The sequence below is a fragment of the Natrix helvetica genome, assembly GCF_964273705.1.
Source record: "Natrix helvetica genome assembly, chromosome: 2".
Lineage (NCBI taxonomy): Eukaryota > Metazoa > Chordata > Lepidosauria > Squamata > Natricidae > Natrix > Natrix helvetica.
Genome location: NC_138552.1, coordinates 253,399,983 through 253,417,319, shown reverse-complemented (window position 1 = coordinate 253,417,319; position 17,337 = coordinate 253,399,983). Strand labels below are relative to the sequence as shown.

At 39.5% G+C, this 17,337-nt stretch overlaps 1 protein-coding gene and 1 long non-coding RNA gene across 3 annotated transcripts in view; one reads left to right on the top strand and one right to left on the bottom strand.

Annotated features, from left to right (window-relative positions):
• MERTK (MER proto-oncogene, tyrosine kinase) overlaps window positions 1-17,337 on the top strand; it is a 60,848-nt gene that overhangs the window by 13,690 nt on the left and 29,821 nt on the right. For both annotated transcript variants that reach the window (XM_081945898.1, XM_081945897.1), the window contains exons 5-8: window positions 991-1,077; window positions 3,332-3,447; window positions 10,438-10,621; window positions 11,477-11,628. In XM_081945898.1, the coding sequence (XP_081802024.1) occupies window positions 991-1,077; window positions 3,332-3,447; window positions 10,438-10,621; window positions 11,477-11,628 (539 nt within the window). The remainder of the gene's footprint in view (window positions 1-990; window positions 1,078-3,331; window positions 3,448-10,437; window positions 10,622-11,476; window positions 11,629-17,337) is intronic.
• LOC309388509 lies at window positions 3,331-9,043 on the bottom strand. The gene is made up of 3 exons (XR_014174792.1): window positions 8,926-9,043; window positions 7,398-7,510; window positions 3,331-3,444 (listed from the first exon to the last, which is right to left on the bottom strand). It is a non-coding gene; the product is annotated as an uncharacterized lncRNA (long non-coding RNA).

Below are 17,337 nucleotides of genomic sequence, written 5' to 3'. Positions count from 1 at the left end.
GCATTCTTATTGAGCAACATTCTGGGAAAGAGATTTGGTGTGTAAGCCTCCCAGAATTGCCTTATTGAAGAGACGGACAGCATATAAATTTAATAAATAAGTTTTGTTGTTGTTAGGTATAGTTGGAGAGCTATGGTTTTAGACTGCACATAGAGGAAGGAATATATATACACACATATATATACATACACACACACACCCTACAACTGTACTTTAACTCATACCAAAAGTAAAACTAATTTTTAAGAGTGCAATTATAGTCCTTTTCTGAGTAACCTTTTTAACAACTAACAAGCATGCTTTATAGTACCAGCTGAATAGCAAACAACTCCTTGACAAAGTTGCAGTAAAATCACCCAAGAGAGGCAGGGTTGGAATGTCAAAGTTCAAGTTTTGGCAATTAGAAAATGTTTTTATGGCTTTAGTATATTTAGTATATTAATTATTAACTTCAATGCACATACCTCTTTTTTTTTGTACCAAAAACTAGCATGAAAGTTGCAGCTCTGTCTCTTGCTAGATTGCTACTGAAATTCCTGTGGTTTAAAAAAGATTCACAACATTGTGGGCAGACTGTGCAAAAGAAGTTAGCTATGTTGTGTACGCTTCTTTCTGAATTCTTTGCCGCAATTGGTTTGCTGAGCTTTCCATGCTTTGGCATGGCTGTGGCCCAAAGCGGTAGCATAAGGCATTAGGATAGCTCTGTCAAAGAATTCAGTTATATTTTAGGTAAAAGAAAATCCCTTAAAAATTACGAAAAACAAAAAGAAGCCAAGCTTTCTCATAAATGCTACCCTTGTGGTTAGAGAAATGTTGTATTTCCAGAGAGATTTGCACAAAATGTAAAAGAACATTTGAAAGTTTGTTTGTAATCTTTGTTCAGGAAAGAAGCCAAATAAAGTTATAATTTATTTTATTGTGTGTCATGATCATGTTTCCCCACTTAGCCACATTCTCAATTTGTATGTTTGTTTTAATTTGGGTTTACAGGTCTTAATGAAGCTGCTGTTTTCCACTGTGAAGCTCATAACAAGAAAGGATTAGCAACATCATCTGAAGCCCGAATCAATATAAAGGGTCAGTCTTATGTGTGAAAGTATTTTTATCGTTCTAAAATTTTGTTAATGTGCAATCTGGAAAAAACATGTTGCATTTCCTGTTGAGGTCCACTGCTCTTAACTATAATGGTTTCGTAACTTACCCTGTAAAGTACCTTTTAAATTAAATGTAAGTCTTTATTTAAATGTATCTTCCAATGTTTTCGACAAGGAAAGGAGACATATGTATTTTCTATAAGAGGGATTCTATAAAAGTGAGAACAGTGTTGTACTGTACTGAAAAAACCCTGTCTTTTTAACTGCTTTGCATTTAAACTTTGCAATATTGGGTTTCCTAATTAGATTTTACTCTTCTTCAGCGCTGTATACCGTACTTTCTGTATTAGCTATACTAAAATTTAATCTGAATGTTCAGTGATACTATTGGATACATAGACTTGGCTGGTTTTGAAATATTCTGGATATTAAATAAATTGATATAGTGTAGCCTCTTCTAGTAGTATACACTGCAATGTATGAGTTGGATCTCTAACTCCCAAAATTTCTAGCCAGCAGGCCTAGATGTTAGGAATTTTGAAGTCCTAAAATATGATTAGAGGGCGATAGGTTGGAGAAGGCTAAGAAAGAGATTTTTCCAAATATCAAATCTGGATAAAAGTAGATCATCCTACCCCAGTTCCTAGTCGCAGCACTACTTAGGAGAATGTTATTTTTTAAAAATGCATTATTAAAATTCACTCTGATTTGTTTCAGAACTTTTTTCAACAGTGAATTAAACACATTCTTTTCCCTCCATCTTTGATCTTAAGGAAAATTAATAAAGAATATGACCTTATGGTAAATTGTTCTTTTGGGCCATAGTAGTGTATAAAGTCTAATTTTCGATGCAAACGGCAGCAAGCTATACTGTACAAACCATTCATTTATACTGTTATTCCCCAAATAGTCCATCCTAATGTTTTTTCATTTATTTGTTTCTGATTTATTTTGCAAGCTTGTACCACTACTATTATAAATCTGATAAAATTAGAAATAAAATATGGCATATACAGTAAATAAATAATAAAATATAAAATGATCGGAAAGTGTGAATGCAATAATGCTGAGTCCTATGTAGGACTGTGCAAAAGCAAGTTCAATTTAGTTCAATTGAACTTACTAAAGAATAAGTTCCACTGAGTTAGCAGAATTTATATATGAGTAGGAATTATAATTTTGTACACCTGTTAGATTCCTCCTCCTCTTCTCCTTCTCCTTCCTTCTTCCCTTTATTCTTCTTTCTTCCTTTTTCTTCTTCTTCTTCTTTCCTCTTCTTCCTCTTCTTCTTTTTCTTGCCTGATGCAACCCTCCCAACTTCATGTCCTACAAATACATTAGGGCTTTGGCTATACTAGCTGGGAATTATGGGACTATACCTAGCCTTGTCAGGAAAATAAAAGAAATGTAAAAAAAATATAAATAAACCTCTTAGGTTGAAATATATTCATTAATAATATGTGACAGTGTAATGGTTGGGCTGATGGACTCTCAGTATGCTTTATTTAATGTAGTCATATTTATTGATTAATTAAATGTATATATCAACATCTCACTGTCAAGCAACATATAGAAGTGATCTTAAGTTGCAATCCTATTCTGTTAAATCAGAAGGAAAACTGATTGAACTCAAACTATCTTACTTTTCAGTAGATCTCTACAGGACTGCACTGTTCAATATTGGTTTTACATTTTTAGTTGGAGGGTTTCTCGCTATAGGATAAAGTATAAGTTGTCCCGGGTGAGGGTAGAGTTCAAATTTGGTGCTCAAGCAGTCATGTGAACTTCCCATACTTTCCTGGCTTGGCTAGCTGATAGAATTGCTGGAGTAGCTTCCTTAAACTTGTTGTGCATCATCCCCAGATAGCACATGGACTGGGGAATGAAGGTTATAATTCCAAAACAACTGGAAAGTGCTTGTGTGGGGATGGTTCAGTTAGAATACTGGGTTTTTGTCAGATAAGCTTAGGTACAGATCCCCACAAAGTTTACTGAATAAGTTTGGGGATCAGCCCAACTCAAGTTTGTTGTAAAAATTACAATGAATAAGAAAGCTGCATTCATCACCTTGAATTCATTGAAAAAAAGCTGAGGGAAAAATCAATATAGAGTAAAATGATATTGAGTTCAATATGCTTTCCAATATGTGGCAAATATCCATCCCAAAGATTTTCTGGACAAGCTGACAATCACAAAAGAGAGAATTGTTTATGAATATCTTTTTGTTTCTAATGCAGGGCTTCCATCTCCACCTATGAAGGTTCAGGTTCTGAGCGCAGCAGCCCACACAGTGCTGCTGTCCTGGGTCCCAGGGTTTGATGGTTATTCACCTTTGAGTTCCTGCAGTGTTCTGGTAAATAGAAAATCACATTTAACGTTATTGTAGTGCTTTTTGATGTGAAGTTTTATATAATGCTTACTTTTTCTGTTTTTAGCAGCAAGACTGCAGAATAAATAATTGGCGAGATTTTCCTGAGTGTATTGGGATTGCACAAGTGGTGGGATTCAGCCACTTTGCCCCACTTTGGGAGAACCAATTGTTAACTTTCTGAGCAGTTTGGTGAACTGGTTGTTGGAATAAATCATTAGGGCAGAGAACTGGTTGTTAATTTATTTGAATCCCACCACTAGATTGCACTCTTCTTTTTGCTAAACCAGCCTTCCAGTCCCAACAACCCCAGTCAGTGAAACCAAGGGCTATCTTTTCTTGGAATGGTGCAAGTTATGATCTAGGGAGAGAGGAGGTGGGGAAAAGCTGGCTTGGTTAATGTAAGCAACTCCTCATCCTGAAGGATTGAGATGAACATTGATAATAGCAACAGCAGCAACAACAAAATCTTAGCAAAAATAATGAAATTCCCTGACAACCTTTATCCTTTCTGTTAAGAGGGGATGAATTTTTATTCAATTCAATTTCAATTTATTTGTGCTTCTAGACCGCCCCCTCTCCCAGAAGGGACTTGGGGCGGTGTACAGTCCATAGAGAATATCACAAAAATACAATAAAAAATTAAATATGTACAGTTTGGAGGAGGTTAAAATGCAATTAAAAGAACTGTACAAAGTTGAATAAATATAATTTTTTTAAAATCCCTAAAACAGACACAACAGATTAAAAAACCCTAAAATAACCAGATAATAATACATTTGCCAGGAGGGACAGTTGTAATTATGCCAGGCCTGCTAATCGGAACAGGTGAGTCTTCAATTTTTGCCGGAAGGAGCGGAGGTCAGAAGTGGTTCTAATGTCGGGGGGGAGGTCATTCCAGAGGGTTGGGCCCATCACAGAGAAGGCCCTACTCCTTGGTGTCGCCCGTTGGCATTGCCTAGTGGACGGCACCAGGAGAAGTCCCTCCCTGTGTGAGCGAATTGGCCGCAGGGATGTATGTGGGAGGATGCGATCCCGCAAGTAACTAGGTCCCGTGCCATGGAGCGCTTTAAAGATGGTAATCAGCACCTTGAAACGCACCCAAAAAACCACAGGTAGCCAGTGCAGCTCGCGCAGGAGAGGTGTTACGTGGGAGTACCTCGTACTCCCCATCACAGCCCGCGCGGCTGCGTTCTGAACCAACTGCAGTCTCCGGGCGCGTCCCAAGGGCAGCCCCATGTAGAGAGCGTTGCAGTAATCCAGGCGGGACGTCACCAGCGCATGACTGACTGTGCGTAGGGCATCCCGGTCCAGTAGGGGGCGCAATTGGCGCACCAGGCGAACCTGGTGGAACGCCCCCCTCGCCACGGCTGCCACATGGTCATCCATTGACAGCCGGGCATCAAGGAGGATGCCCAAATTGCGCGCCCGTTCCACAGGGGGCAATTGTTCGCCCCCTATGGCCAGCGATGGAATCAGCTGGCTGAACCGAGGTGCCGGTAGCCACAGCCACTCGGTCTTGGAGGGGTTGAGTTTAAGTCTGTTGTCCCCCATCCAGACCCCGACGGCTTCCAAGCACCGGGACATCACTTCAACAGCCTCGTTGGGGTGGTTTGGGGTTGAAATATACAGCTGAGTATCATCAGCGTAGAGGTGATACTCAACCCCAAAACCACGGATGATCTCACCCAGCGGCTTCACATATGTGTTGAACAGGAGAGGCGAGAGGACCGACCCCTGTGGCACTCCACAAGTGAGTGGCCTCGGGGTCGACCTCTGTCCCCCTGTCAACACACATTGCCTCCGGTCGGAGAGGTAGGAGCCGAACCACCGCAAAATGGTACCTCCGACTCCTATCCCCTCCAACCGGCGCAATAGGATACCATGGTCGATGGTATCAAAAGCCGCCGAGAGGTCTAATAGGACCAGGATAGAGGAACAACCTCTATCTCTGGCCCTCCAGAGATCATCGACCAACGCGACCAAGGCTGTCTCTGTGCTGTGCCCGGGTCGGAAGCCGGACTGGCGTGAGTCTAGATACTCGGATTCGTCAAGGTGTTGTGGAAACTGCTGCGCCACCACATTCTCGACAACCTTCGCTAAAAACGGAAGGTTGGAGACTGGACGATAGTTAGCTAGCTCCATTGGGTCGAGTGCAGGCCTCTTAAGTAAGGGTCTCACCACCGCCTCCTTCAAGGCGGCTGGTAAGGATCCCTCACCCAATGAGGCATTCACCAGGCCCAGAAGCCAGCCTCGGGTCACCTCCCAAGATGCCAGTACCAACCAGGAGGGACACGGGTCCATTAAACATGTGGTGGGTCGTAGCCGTCCACGCAACCTATCCAAATCCTCGGGGGCAACAGAATCAAACTCCTCCCAGGATGGTCTCACAAGACTCGCTGTTGGCGGCCCGTCCGGTCCACTGAGGGGGGCCCATCCGCTCCGGATCTGAGCAACTTTATCCTGCAGATGGACATTTCATTAGTAGACTAGATATGCTAGAAGGGAGTGGGATTTGTTCTCTTTTTATGAACAAGTAATTTGCCCTGTCAATGTTGGTGGGAGTGTAGCTCCTTTATTAGTCTGTTGTTTATTGTTTGATTGTTTATCTGAGTTAGTGATTCCTTAATTGGGGTATTGTTAATGCTTGTAAACAATAGCATAAAAGAAGAAGTAAAAAGACCAAAACTCCTCCTTGCCAACAATCAACATCCACATAAATAGAGATTAACACGAGGATTAATACCAGATCAACAATCAAGCAGTCCTTGGCAAGATAAGAACAGATGTAGCTTTTTGCTGCTATTAAAGAGGACAGGCCTGTAGGGATCCCTCCCCCTCCAATGAAATTGGAGGCCTTCAAATGTTGGCCCTTTAGATGTGGATTCTAGTGAATATCATGGTTGAATCCATGAAAATGAAGCCAGGGCAGCTATTGTGATGCTGATCCATCTCTCTTCACATCCCGTCTACTCACAACAAGCATTTGCACAGGATGGAAGGTGTCAACTTTTGTGAAGACTCTGTATTTTTTGGAAACTGTGCCCCATTCAAGAGATCCTATTTTCTTCTTCCCCTTTAAATGCTTTTGCTTCTTGCCAGATTTTTTTTAACCACATTGTCTGTGGGGGCATATTGTTTATGCTGGCTTCCAAATGCCCTGCCTTTTTCCCACTGCTATTGTGTTCATTAGGCTGGTTTTAACTGCATTCCACATTCTGATTACTGGAATATTTGCTGTATAAGCTCTTCGACAAATGAATTATTGAACTTTTTGAACATCTATCCATTCTGCTTTTGTATTCTATCTATTCTACAGGATTCCTGTAATCATCAAAGGGGGGGGGGACATAATCTAATGTTGCATAACCTTAGGCAGTGGCCACTTAACATTTAAATATCTCACAGTGCTGCTGTGTACATTTTTGTACAGAGTCTAGCCATGTCAAGAACTGTGGACTTCTGTGTAAATGAGTGCTACCCAATCATTTTTATTTCTACTGAAAAGTGGGAGACTTTTTTCTTTTGGCCTCTCTGAATCTTCTGGCTTCACAGTGATTGTTTTTATTTGTGACATTCCTGGAAGAGAGGGCTGCTTAACTTAAATCCTTGAATTCCATTGGCTTCTGGTGAACTTAATCTAATTATAGATTGCCCAGGATTACAGCTTTAGGGTTAGGCCAGATTTAATCTCAGTTGTAGCGCTGCAGTCTCATAGAAATCAATTCCATAATTTCACTGGGCCTACAGCCTGGATGACCCAAGTTTGATTATAGTTCATAAATGATAAAGGGAGAAGATATTGTATATTTTGCCTGAAAGGAAGCTGAAAGAAGAACAATTCTGACAATGTAAAAAAACACAGCAGGTATTTGTATTTGTTACTGTTCTAATCTCTCTCTGCCCTTGTAGAGCTGTGCAAAGAAATATCTTACCTTTATAACATTTCTTTTTTTGAGAGAACTACCTCTCCAGGAACATCCAGTACACTAGAGGTATTAATGGAGATTAGAATGGTTATGGTTCATCCAATATTCTAGCTTTTACACTGCAATAGTGGTAATAATTGACAAATCAGATTCCCTAGTGTACTCAGAAATTATGGGCTTTTAGAGAAGAAAGTTTTGTGCACCCTGTGGCAAAGAAAACAATTGTTACATATATAGGATCTAATTAGATCAACAATAGAATCTTACATCCTAATGTTCAAATTACTTCAGGGGTTTGATTAAACATATTTATGAGTAATGTATAACTGAGCTTTTAACTCCAGATACATCCTTTTGGAATCTGAGTTAGGTTTTTGTTCTACGACTTATCACTTTGGGATATTTGCTGTGTTTTTTAAAAAAATATTCTCATATATAATTTTTATTAACACAGAGTAAAAACAATATAATCTTTAAGTTAAAGATAAATGAAGAAAAGTAATAGAAAAGTGAAAAAATCCTTAATGTCTTCAAATATGGCTGAGAAATAGATTTATCTGAAAGCCTGGACTGCTGCGGATTAGTTGGATTAGCAGTCTAGTTCACTATATTGTTCAATGGCTTCCTACTGTATGTCTACTGGTTATTAGCTGAGAAGTATCTCCAATCTCTTGAGGTTAGTTGTACTGTGAGAAAAGTCTAAAACAGGTGTGTCAAACTGGATTTCTTTGAGGGCTGGATCAGCACTGTAGTTCTTTGCGGGCTGGCCAGGGGATGGGACGGGATGAGATGGACGCCTCCTGCAGCACCTTGTCAGCCAAAACATGGCACGAGGGGCCTGTGCATGGCCCCCTCGCTCCATTTTTGACGTGGATGGCCTGCATCGGTTTGCTGGCCAAAATGGGCACGCCCCATTTTCAGCCTGGACAACCTCCTGCAACACTCTGCTGGCCAAAACGGAGTACAGGAGCAACATTGCCCCCCCCCCTGTGTCCCATTTTTGGCCTGGATGGCCTCCTGCAGCACTTTGCTAGTGGCCCCCCACGTCCCATTTGGGCCAGATTTAAGCACCCAGCCTCTTGGGATGAGTTTGACACCCCTGGTCTAAAACATCTGAATACTACATTTGAATAGTTTGGACTAGAGCCATAAGGCCATTGCTCCTTATTTATTTTGTGATTGTTTTTTGACAAATGGAAAACTCCAAAGAGTGACAAAGTAAAAATTGTACAGTCACTTCCGCAGAGCAGGTTTCTAGTCTTCACCCTTTGAGATCATGCTGTAGTTTTAAATAATTGTTTCATGCTGCCAAGGAAGTGCCTTCCCTTGTTGATAGCCAGGCCGCATCAGCATTTCCTGAAACGTGATTCATTCCATTAAGAGGCCAAGCCAAATGTTTTCCCTTTTAGTACCTAAATAAAACTTAAGGAAAAATTTCCTGGCAAATTTATGTGCAGGTGAGCCTGACTTTTCAGTTTCCTGTGATATAGGCACAAAGTCCATTGAAACCACCCTTTTAACTATTCTGAATTACCTTTTAACTATTCTGAATAAACAGCTGTTAGGGACTGTCATAGCTGGTGGAAAATGCCTTTCTTTTCCAGATGTCGTCATGTTGCTGGTATTCATACTGCATTGTTACTAAAGCTCTGGAAATAGATTAAAGAGTTTTAAAAAAATCAGCCTCATTCCAAATATTAATATTTTATATTAACTATTACATGCATAAATGAAAACTATAGAAATACAATTCTGAGTCAGAAAGTATTAAAAATTCCAAAGTTAATTTTTAAAGCAGTGTATATAAAACAATCAAAAACTGGACTATAATTACTTAAATGTTGATGTTTTAAAAGGTATCATGGTTTAGATGTTATGTTTAAATCAAGTAATCTCTTCCACCTCCTTTTTTTACTATTTGGGGGAAATTAAAAGCCAGAGGTATATTTATAACTCTTAGAAATAAACAATCCAAAAATAAGAACAGCTGGTTATAATTACCTCTCCATTTAGTTGCCAAAGCATCTCATAGCACTGTTGAATGCCTTTTATGCTTTTCTTTACAGAGGGTACAATAGTATTTAATGCTATTATTTATTGAATGCTGCAAAGGCTGAAAAGAGACTGAATTGAAACGGTACCTATTTTTGTGCATGCTTAAATGCATGTGTGTATGTGTGTGTTCTCAGGAATGGGATTGGGAATCCTGTGAAATGTATCTTCCCTTATTCATTGAGACATTGAAATGCCTATAAAAGGGAGCAAAGCTGTTTTCCACTGCAAGTGGGAGTACAAGTCAGTGCCATCCTTTGGCTCTCTGATGATCTCTATAGTCAAATCTGATTGACTAAACAATTATATGATCTTGCCTCACTGACTATGTTATTCCTGATGGCCTTGAGGTGTCTCCTGAGAGAATGGCCTCCCTTACATTATAATTATATAAAACAAATTGCCAAATGGAGTACAGCAGCAAGTAAAAGGCAATGCGTTTTGTGGGAGTCATAGAGAACCTGAGTATATGAACATTTTGGGCTACTTAGAACTCTTCCTTCAAAACAACAACAACCTAATCCCACCCTAGTCTTTCTTACTTTAGTTCTAATCAGCTTTTGTAAAAATAAGCAAAGCTTAGATTGTTAACAGCATTACTTTCATTTACTGGCTGAGTTCTACGTCATGGCAGAATTCCAGATAGGTCTAGGTCAGGGTGTCAAACTTGCGGCCCGCGGGCCAGACGCGTCACATGCTGGCCCTGACCCCACCCAGTTTAGCGAAGGGGGAAAAAGTCTCAATACATGACGTGACGCTGCTGTGATACATCAGTTTGACACTCCTGGTCTAGGTCATTCTTTCAATCCATCCAGTGCTCATCATGGAGGAGTACACTTTGCTACTTTTTGTCATCAAAATGATTTCAATGAGCCCTGGAAAAGAAGGACTCCTCAGCCACCTTCTTAAGACTGAAAATTAAGCATGGATAATTGAAGAGATACTTTCAGAGCACTCCTTCCTTAACATATTTGTTTAACATTTTTTAAACTAGGTAAAAGAAGTTGATGCACCAAGTAACACTTCTATGATGATTTTTAACACTTCTGTACCACCGCATCAATATCTTATTCAGAATCTATCAGCCATGAAGGATTACAACATCAGTGTTTCTTATATGAATGAAGTAGGATGGTCAAGTCTCAGCCCTTGGATTATGGCCAGTACAACTGAAGGAGGTAAGATATATCAACAAGGCAGCATGATGGTAGCAGACAGAGGAATGAAGGATCATTTTCCAGGATATTTGTAGTAGGTCAGCTAAAATTTCTGATGCTCTATGGTTTAACAGTAAGCCCCTTTCTTCCTGAAATTTACTGAAATAAAGGTAGGGGCAAACAAAAATAAATGTGGTATGAAATGAGACAGATGCATATTCCAATCTGTACAAACAAATCCCTGGGCTGATTGAATGCTCAGAGGCACTTTGTTCTATAGAGCAGTATCTTCCTTCCTAGCCACAATTTTACATTTGATTACAATTGGTGGCTCGTGCCAGTGAGATCACTGGCAATAAGCAATGAGCCCCTTCTATTCCCATGTCTGTGCCATTTTTGTTAATATATGAATATCTGCACACTATATTATGCAAGTAGCATATAAGACTCTTTAAAAAAAACTTTCTAAAATGAAAAGCACTAACAAAACTATGGAGTCAGCAAGATAATGACCTACAAGTAATTTGTCTTTTACTTCCTTTTCGTTTTGAATGATACATACTCCATTCCCCCGATCATTAGTACAAATTGTTCTTAATGAAAATATATGTTGCGATTCTGCTATTATTCATAGAACTATAATTTAGGGAGGATTGAACATATAGAAAGGGATGTAGGAAAATACCTTATTTGTAAAATGCAGCCTGCTAAAATTTGAATTCCTGTCAATCCCAGCAAGGACGTCATTTCCCTCTCTTGGTCGAGAGAACCAAGACAATAAATATTGTTTTATTTCTGTTTGTTTGTTTGTTTCTGTTTCCACCTAAAAAATTAATTAGGGGTATAATTAATTTGTATCTGTATTCTGTTCTTAAGCTCCATCTGCTCCGCCTTTGAATGTCACAATCTTTATAAACGAATCCAGTTCTTCAGTAATAGTCAAGTGGATTAAGCCTTCTGCTTCACAGATGAATGGCAAACTTCAGAGCTACAGGATCTCTCATGTATGGCAAACATCAGAACGATCTGTAAGTATGAATTAATATTGATTAAATAGTCAACACTGAATATCCCAAAGAAAGGATTTTTAAAAAAAAACTTGGGCAACCATCAGCCTTTTAGGTGGCATAAGAAATATCATGAATACAAGTTGTTTTCTCAAGAATTAGACTATATCCATCTAATTATGCCTTCTGTCATGAGCTACAGCTTTTCAAAATCAAAGACCCAGATATCTTTTCCCCCTGCACTTCATCTTAGCCAAAAATCCAAGAAGCAATCAGGTGTGGATCACTTTACACGATCCTCATCTAAAAGAAAGCTTTACATGCTTTCTTATTTTTTGTGTCTCATGCTGTGTGATATAAAAGGAAATGGTCAATCAGAATTTGTGTCAAGAACATAAACTATCCATTTTCTCTCTTTCTAGTTGCCTCCTTTTTGATTCTCTCTCTGAGATCCTCTTTCCACACAGAGCAAGATACCTTGAAAAGAACAGATAGCTCTTATATGGGGTAATCAGACTTCCTACAATAGAAGGACATGTCATCTTTTTTTGTTCTCTTATCTCTGTCCAGCAGGCATGGCCTTAACATCAAATATTGTGCAGCTTCTTGAGTATCTCTTCCTGAACAGTTTTTCTCCTTGGTGTAATGCTTCCCTAAGAAGTCCTAATTGCAAGCTAAGAAGCTCAGCTCTTTGACCTTATTACAGTTACTCCTTGAGATACAATGACAATTTGGACTAGAATTGCTGTCCTTAAGGGATGTGGTTGTAAAACACAATACTGACTGCATTCTTTAACGACAGCAATCCCAGCAGTTCTGGTTGCCATGATAACCCCGACACCTGGGTCATTAAGCAGGAAGAGATAGGAGTTCCAGATGAAGAGGATGGGGAGGGTATAGAGGAGTCAGGTGCTAGGAAGTGCAGGCAGTCCAGTGGAGTCCACAGGGGGGTCGGGAAGGGCTAGTGGGAGGTGGGGGATGCTGGGAAGCATGAGGAGGCTGACTAGAAGCTTGTAGTAGAGAGTGATTAGAGAAGTGACTTGAAAATTTCCCTCCCATTGACTTTGGTGTGGGAACCTGGCAGGTAAGATTGCAAATGGCAATCAGGTCATGTTACCGTGGGGATACTGCATAGCTGCAATTTTGTGGTTCAGTCATAATTCCCCCTCCTAATACCATCATCATTTTGAATGGTTGCTGAACAAGTAACCTGAGGACTATCTATAATTGTTTAGTACCATCCAGGAGTCTTGCCTGCTGCCACAAATTGGCAAGATCTTAAATTTATTATATGCTGAAGGGTTTTTGCCTCTTAATTGCTGTAGCAGATTTCTACCATTGAAAAATCAGTCTTATTGATGCTGGAAAAAGTAATTTCATATACATGCTGGCCTAAGTACTTTTTAAAAAAAAAGCCCTTTGAATTACATTGGTCATATAAGTTCCCTCTACCTGGTTTGTAGACTATTCCTTGAAGCAAATTCCTCACCCATACAGGTAAACCTTGATTTACAGCCACAAGTGGGACTGGAACTTCCATCACTAAGCGATGTAGTCATTAAGTGAGATATCGCAGTACAATGCCCAATTTCACAATCTTTTTTGCTATGGTCGTTAAGCGAATCACCATAGTTACTAAGTGAATCCAGCTTCCCTCATTGACTATGCTTGTCATAAACTGCCTGGGAAGTTTACAAAAGGGGATATATGATCTGAGAAACTGCAACCATCATAAATATATGCTGGTTGTCCAGTTCCCAAATCGCTATCACAGGATCATAAGGATGCTGTGCCAGTCGTAAGTGTGAGGACTGGTCATAAGTCACTTTTTTCTGTGCTATTTAGCTTTGAATTGTCACTAAATGAATAGTCATAACTCAAAGACTACATGTATCTCTTAGCCATCATAAAGGATATCATGGTGAATGATAGCTTAATTTCTCTCATTTTATTTAGGTTTTACGGGGAATTGTTTTGTATTACAGTAATCACATTCAGATTGGTGCTGGCCTCTCCTTTAACTATATAAACAGAAATGAATCCCTTTTCTATTGTGATCACAGTCGAAAGATGAGATTACTGTCCTATATTGCACCTGAAATTCATCATGGTCCATCTCAGCCCTTTATAAGTATTGTAGGAAAATTCTGCAACAATGAATTTCTTCCTTTAGTAGCCTGGATGGCCTATTCCCATGATGGCAAACCTATGGCACGCATGCTACAGGTGGCACAAGGAGGCATATTTGCAGGCATGCATTCCAGAGGGCTGGGGGAGGCCGTTTTCGCTCTCCCCAGGCTTCAGGAAAGCCTCCGGAGCCTGGGGAGGATGAATACTCTCCCCTCCCCCTGCATTGTGTGTGTGTGTTGCATGTGGGGGTCGCATGTGAATGCGCAGGTGGGTGGGACACTTTGAATTGTAGCTGTGGGCATGCACGCACAATAGCGTGCACACAATTTTGGCATGCCTTTACAAAAAGGTTTGCCATCACAAAAAGGTTTGCCATCATTCTGATCCAGCTGTGGCTTCCAAACTATCCTCAAAGGCAGCCCCTTGTATTATCATAATGCAGTAATCCAGTCACAAGATGATAAGGATGTAAGTCACTGTTCACTTCCAGATGTGTTTTGGCATTGTGCTTTTCAAATAACATTAAGCCAGTTGAACCTGAAGATGTTGCGTAGCTGGGAGTCTTCCTCCAAAACTCTTCATCCCTAGCCACCCTCAGTATTGTGCTAAATGTGTTATACAGCAGAGAAACAACAGCTATGCTGTAGACATGAGGTTTTCTGGGTAAGCAGGGAAAAACAAAAGATAGCACTTTTTAAAATGTTCATTTCTCTACCCCAGATGACTTAATTCAGGGGTGTCCAAACTTGGGAACTTTAAGACTTGTGGACTTCAACTCCCAGAATTCCCCAGCCAGCATGGCTGGCTGGGGAAGTCCACAAGTCTTAAAGTTCCCAAGTTTGGACACCCCTGACTTAATTTATCTTAAAGTTACTTTTCTAATCCAAAAATATAGCACAGAAGATACATTGTACATTCATCCACATGGTATGAATATCTGCACAGAGATTATCACACTGAGCTATTTAAATATGTTACATTTTCCATAAAATATTATTTATGTTTGTTTTGTATTAAACTTTAGCTTTCTGTTCCCTTTTTAAGTAGTTCATTTTTAAGGATTTAGAAATCACAGCACAAAGATACTGAAATCAGCACAGTGGTGTTACGGTCTTCTGACTAGCTCAGAGTAGAGACGCTAACTCAGCAACTTATATTACAGATGGTAAGCTAAAGGTTACTTCCTGATCCTCAGAACAAGACATAAATCTGTGTGACTAGCTTTCCCAGTAAAATATGCAATGCCAATTTTTTTTCATATGGATTTATCTTTTAATACAGTTCATCCCCAAATCCTTTGTTGCCTGATCAAAGGTTAGACATTAACTGGGAATCAAACTGGACTGGCAACTGAAACTGAGTTAGATGCTAGTGACAATTTACTCTTCTCCATGACATTTAAATGCAAGTTTAGAGAATTCTGGGCAACTGTGTGTCCCTTGTTCCCTCTCTGAAGAGGCTGCCCCATTCTCCAGTTAATAGGACTCAGGCAGAAGCATCGATTGTGCAGAATACAATAAATTGGGGGGGGGGGGAAACAAGCATGATGTTATTGTTACACTCATTTTGTCCTTTCCCTGTCCCTTGACCCCTTTTGCTGACACTTCTGTGCTTAGCCTGCTCTCCAATGTAATAAAGTTATCTCTGTTCATTGTTTTTCATCCTTATGTAAGAAGGTGAAGTCAGTGTAGGTTAAATATTTTTAAGTTTGCCTTTCCAAAGGTTTAGTTGGTGTTTAAAAAGAGGAAACATGTTTTAGGCAGAAAAATCTTTTAGATAAGATGGAGATGTATGCATTGTACATTTGTTTATGTACTGCTAACCTCAAAATTGTTAAGAGATTGGACATAACAGAATAACAGAGTTTGGAAGAGACTTTGGAGGTCTTCTAGTCCAACCCCTTGTTCAAGCAGAAAACCCTATGCCATTTCCGATGTCCAATCTTTTCTTTAAAACCTCCATGGTTTAAAGCAGCTCAGCTTTTCTCAGCCTTCAATGTGAAAGTGAAAAAGAAAGCTGCTGCTTTAAGGAGTCAGTACTTAGGATTGTTAAAGTAGTAGCACTTTGTTTCACCCAACTGTTGTGAAAGAACCTATGTGAGTTCTGAAACACTTCCTCCAAATAGTTTTTTAAAGCATACCCAATTCCTTCAGTTTCCCATTGTCTTCTTGATAGATACAGTTTCATAAAAGAGTTCTGAGCTGCAACCACTGTTTCTAAGAAATCAATCCCAAATAATTTACGTAATTTCCAGTGGGTTACAGTGATGTGTGAAGCCGGTCATAAAGGTCTTTACTGTAACCACAACAGGATTTAGGTAAAATGATAAAGTCTTCATGTCCATTCTAAATTTTAAAAATAGAGTTTCTCAGAGTCACCTTAAAGGAGAGATGGGCAGCATACAAATTTAATAAATAAAATAGATTAAAAAGTATAACAAATTATTTGTAAAAAATGATCTATAGTGGTGATAAATACTTACATTTTGCACTCTTACAAAGGGATATATGTACTGAACACAGCTGAACTTAATTTTGAATAAACATTCAACACAAAAGGCTATTTTATCACTGTACCTTATGAAATTATTCTGAAAGCAATTATTTAAGTTGACATAACCTACTTATTCCAATTTTGTTATACTTTTCCTGATAATCCCAGCCTGTCCTTTTTAAAAAAACTTATTTTCCTTTTTTGAAATATCTTTGATAAATTGTGTTATGTCTGGTTACCCTTATGACTATTGCTGACCAGGACTGAATGACAGGCTGTTAAGGATCTGTTCAAAAGATAAGAGATGAGATATGGAGGAAGAGATTGTTTGCTACATTTTATGAGAAGGTTGTTAAAGTTGTTAAAATTATTGAGACTTGTGATAAAGGGGAAGTCACAGCATACCTTCCTCCTTCCTCCTTTCCCCTTCTCAGTGGTGGGTTGCCAATTTTCTGACTACCGGTTTGGATGCGCTCCCACTCTGCACATGCACGCAAAAGCATCTGGGCAGGTGGGCGGAGCCTCCTGCTGCCACTACTACCAGTTCGCCCAATCCGGGCCGAGCCGGCGGCAACCCACCCCTGCCCCTCCTATTTCCCCCACAATTTCCTCAACAAGCTGAAGTGGGCTGAGACTCGTCCAAGGTCACTCAGCCAGCTTTCATTCCTAAGGCAGGACTGGAACTCACAGTTTCCTGCTTTTTAGCCTAGTAGCTTAACCATTAGGCCAAACTGGATTTTTAAGTTTTTTGTACTTTGTATTAGTTTTTAATATGTATAACTGTAATCGTAAATAAAATTGCTTATATAAAAAAAAGAAAAAAATACTTCTGATAAATTCATTTTCTCAGAGTTGCAGCCTTATCATTTTTTCTTACTTCCTATTTACAGAGAATTTTTATACCGGTTTAAACAGTACCTGCTCTATCCATCGACCATGTTATTATACTAAACTAGTCTGTCAGCTGCGTTATGAGTCACAGAAAATGTGGAGGGTGGGGACAATTTACAAGGAGGTGGTACCTACAAGTACTGTTTCGTTTTCTTTCAGTTCTTCAGTTGATTCATAGGCTATATAGAAAATTTAGAGGAACAGAAATTTATTTCA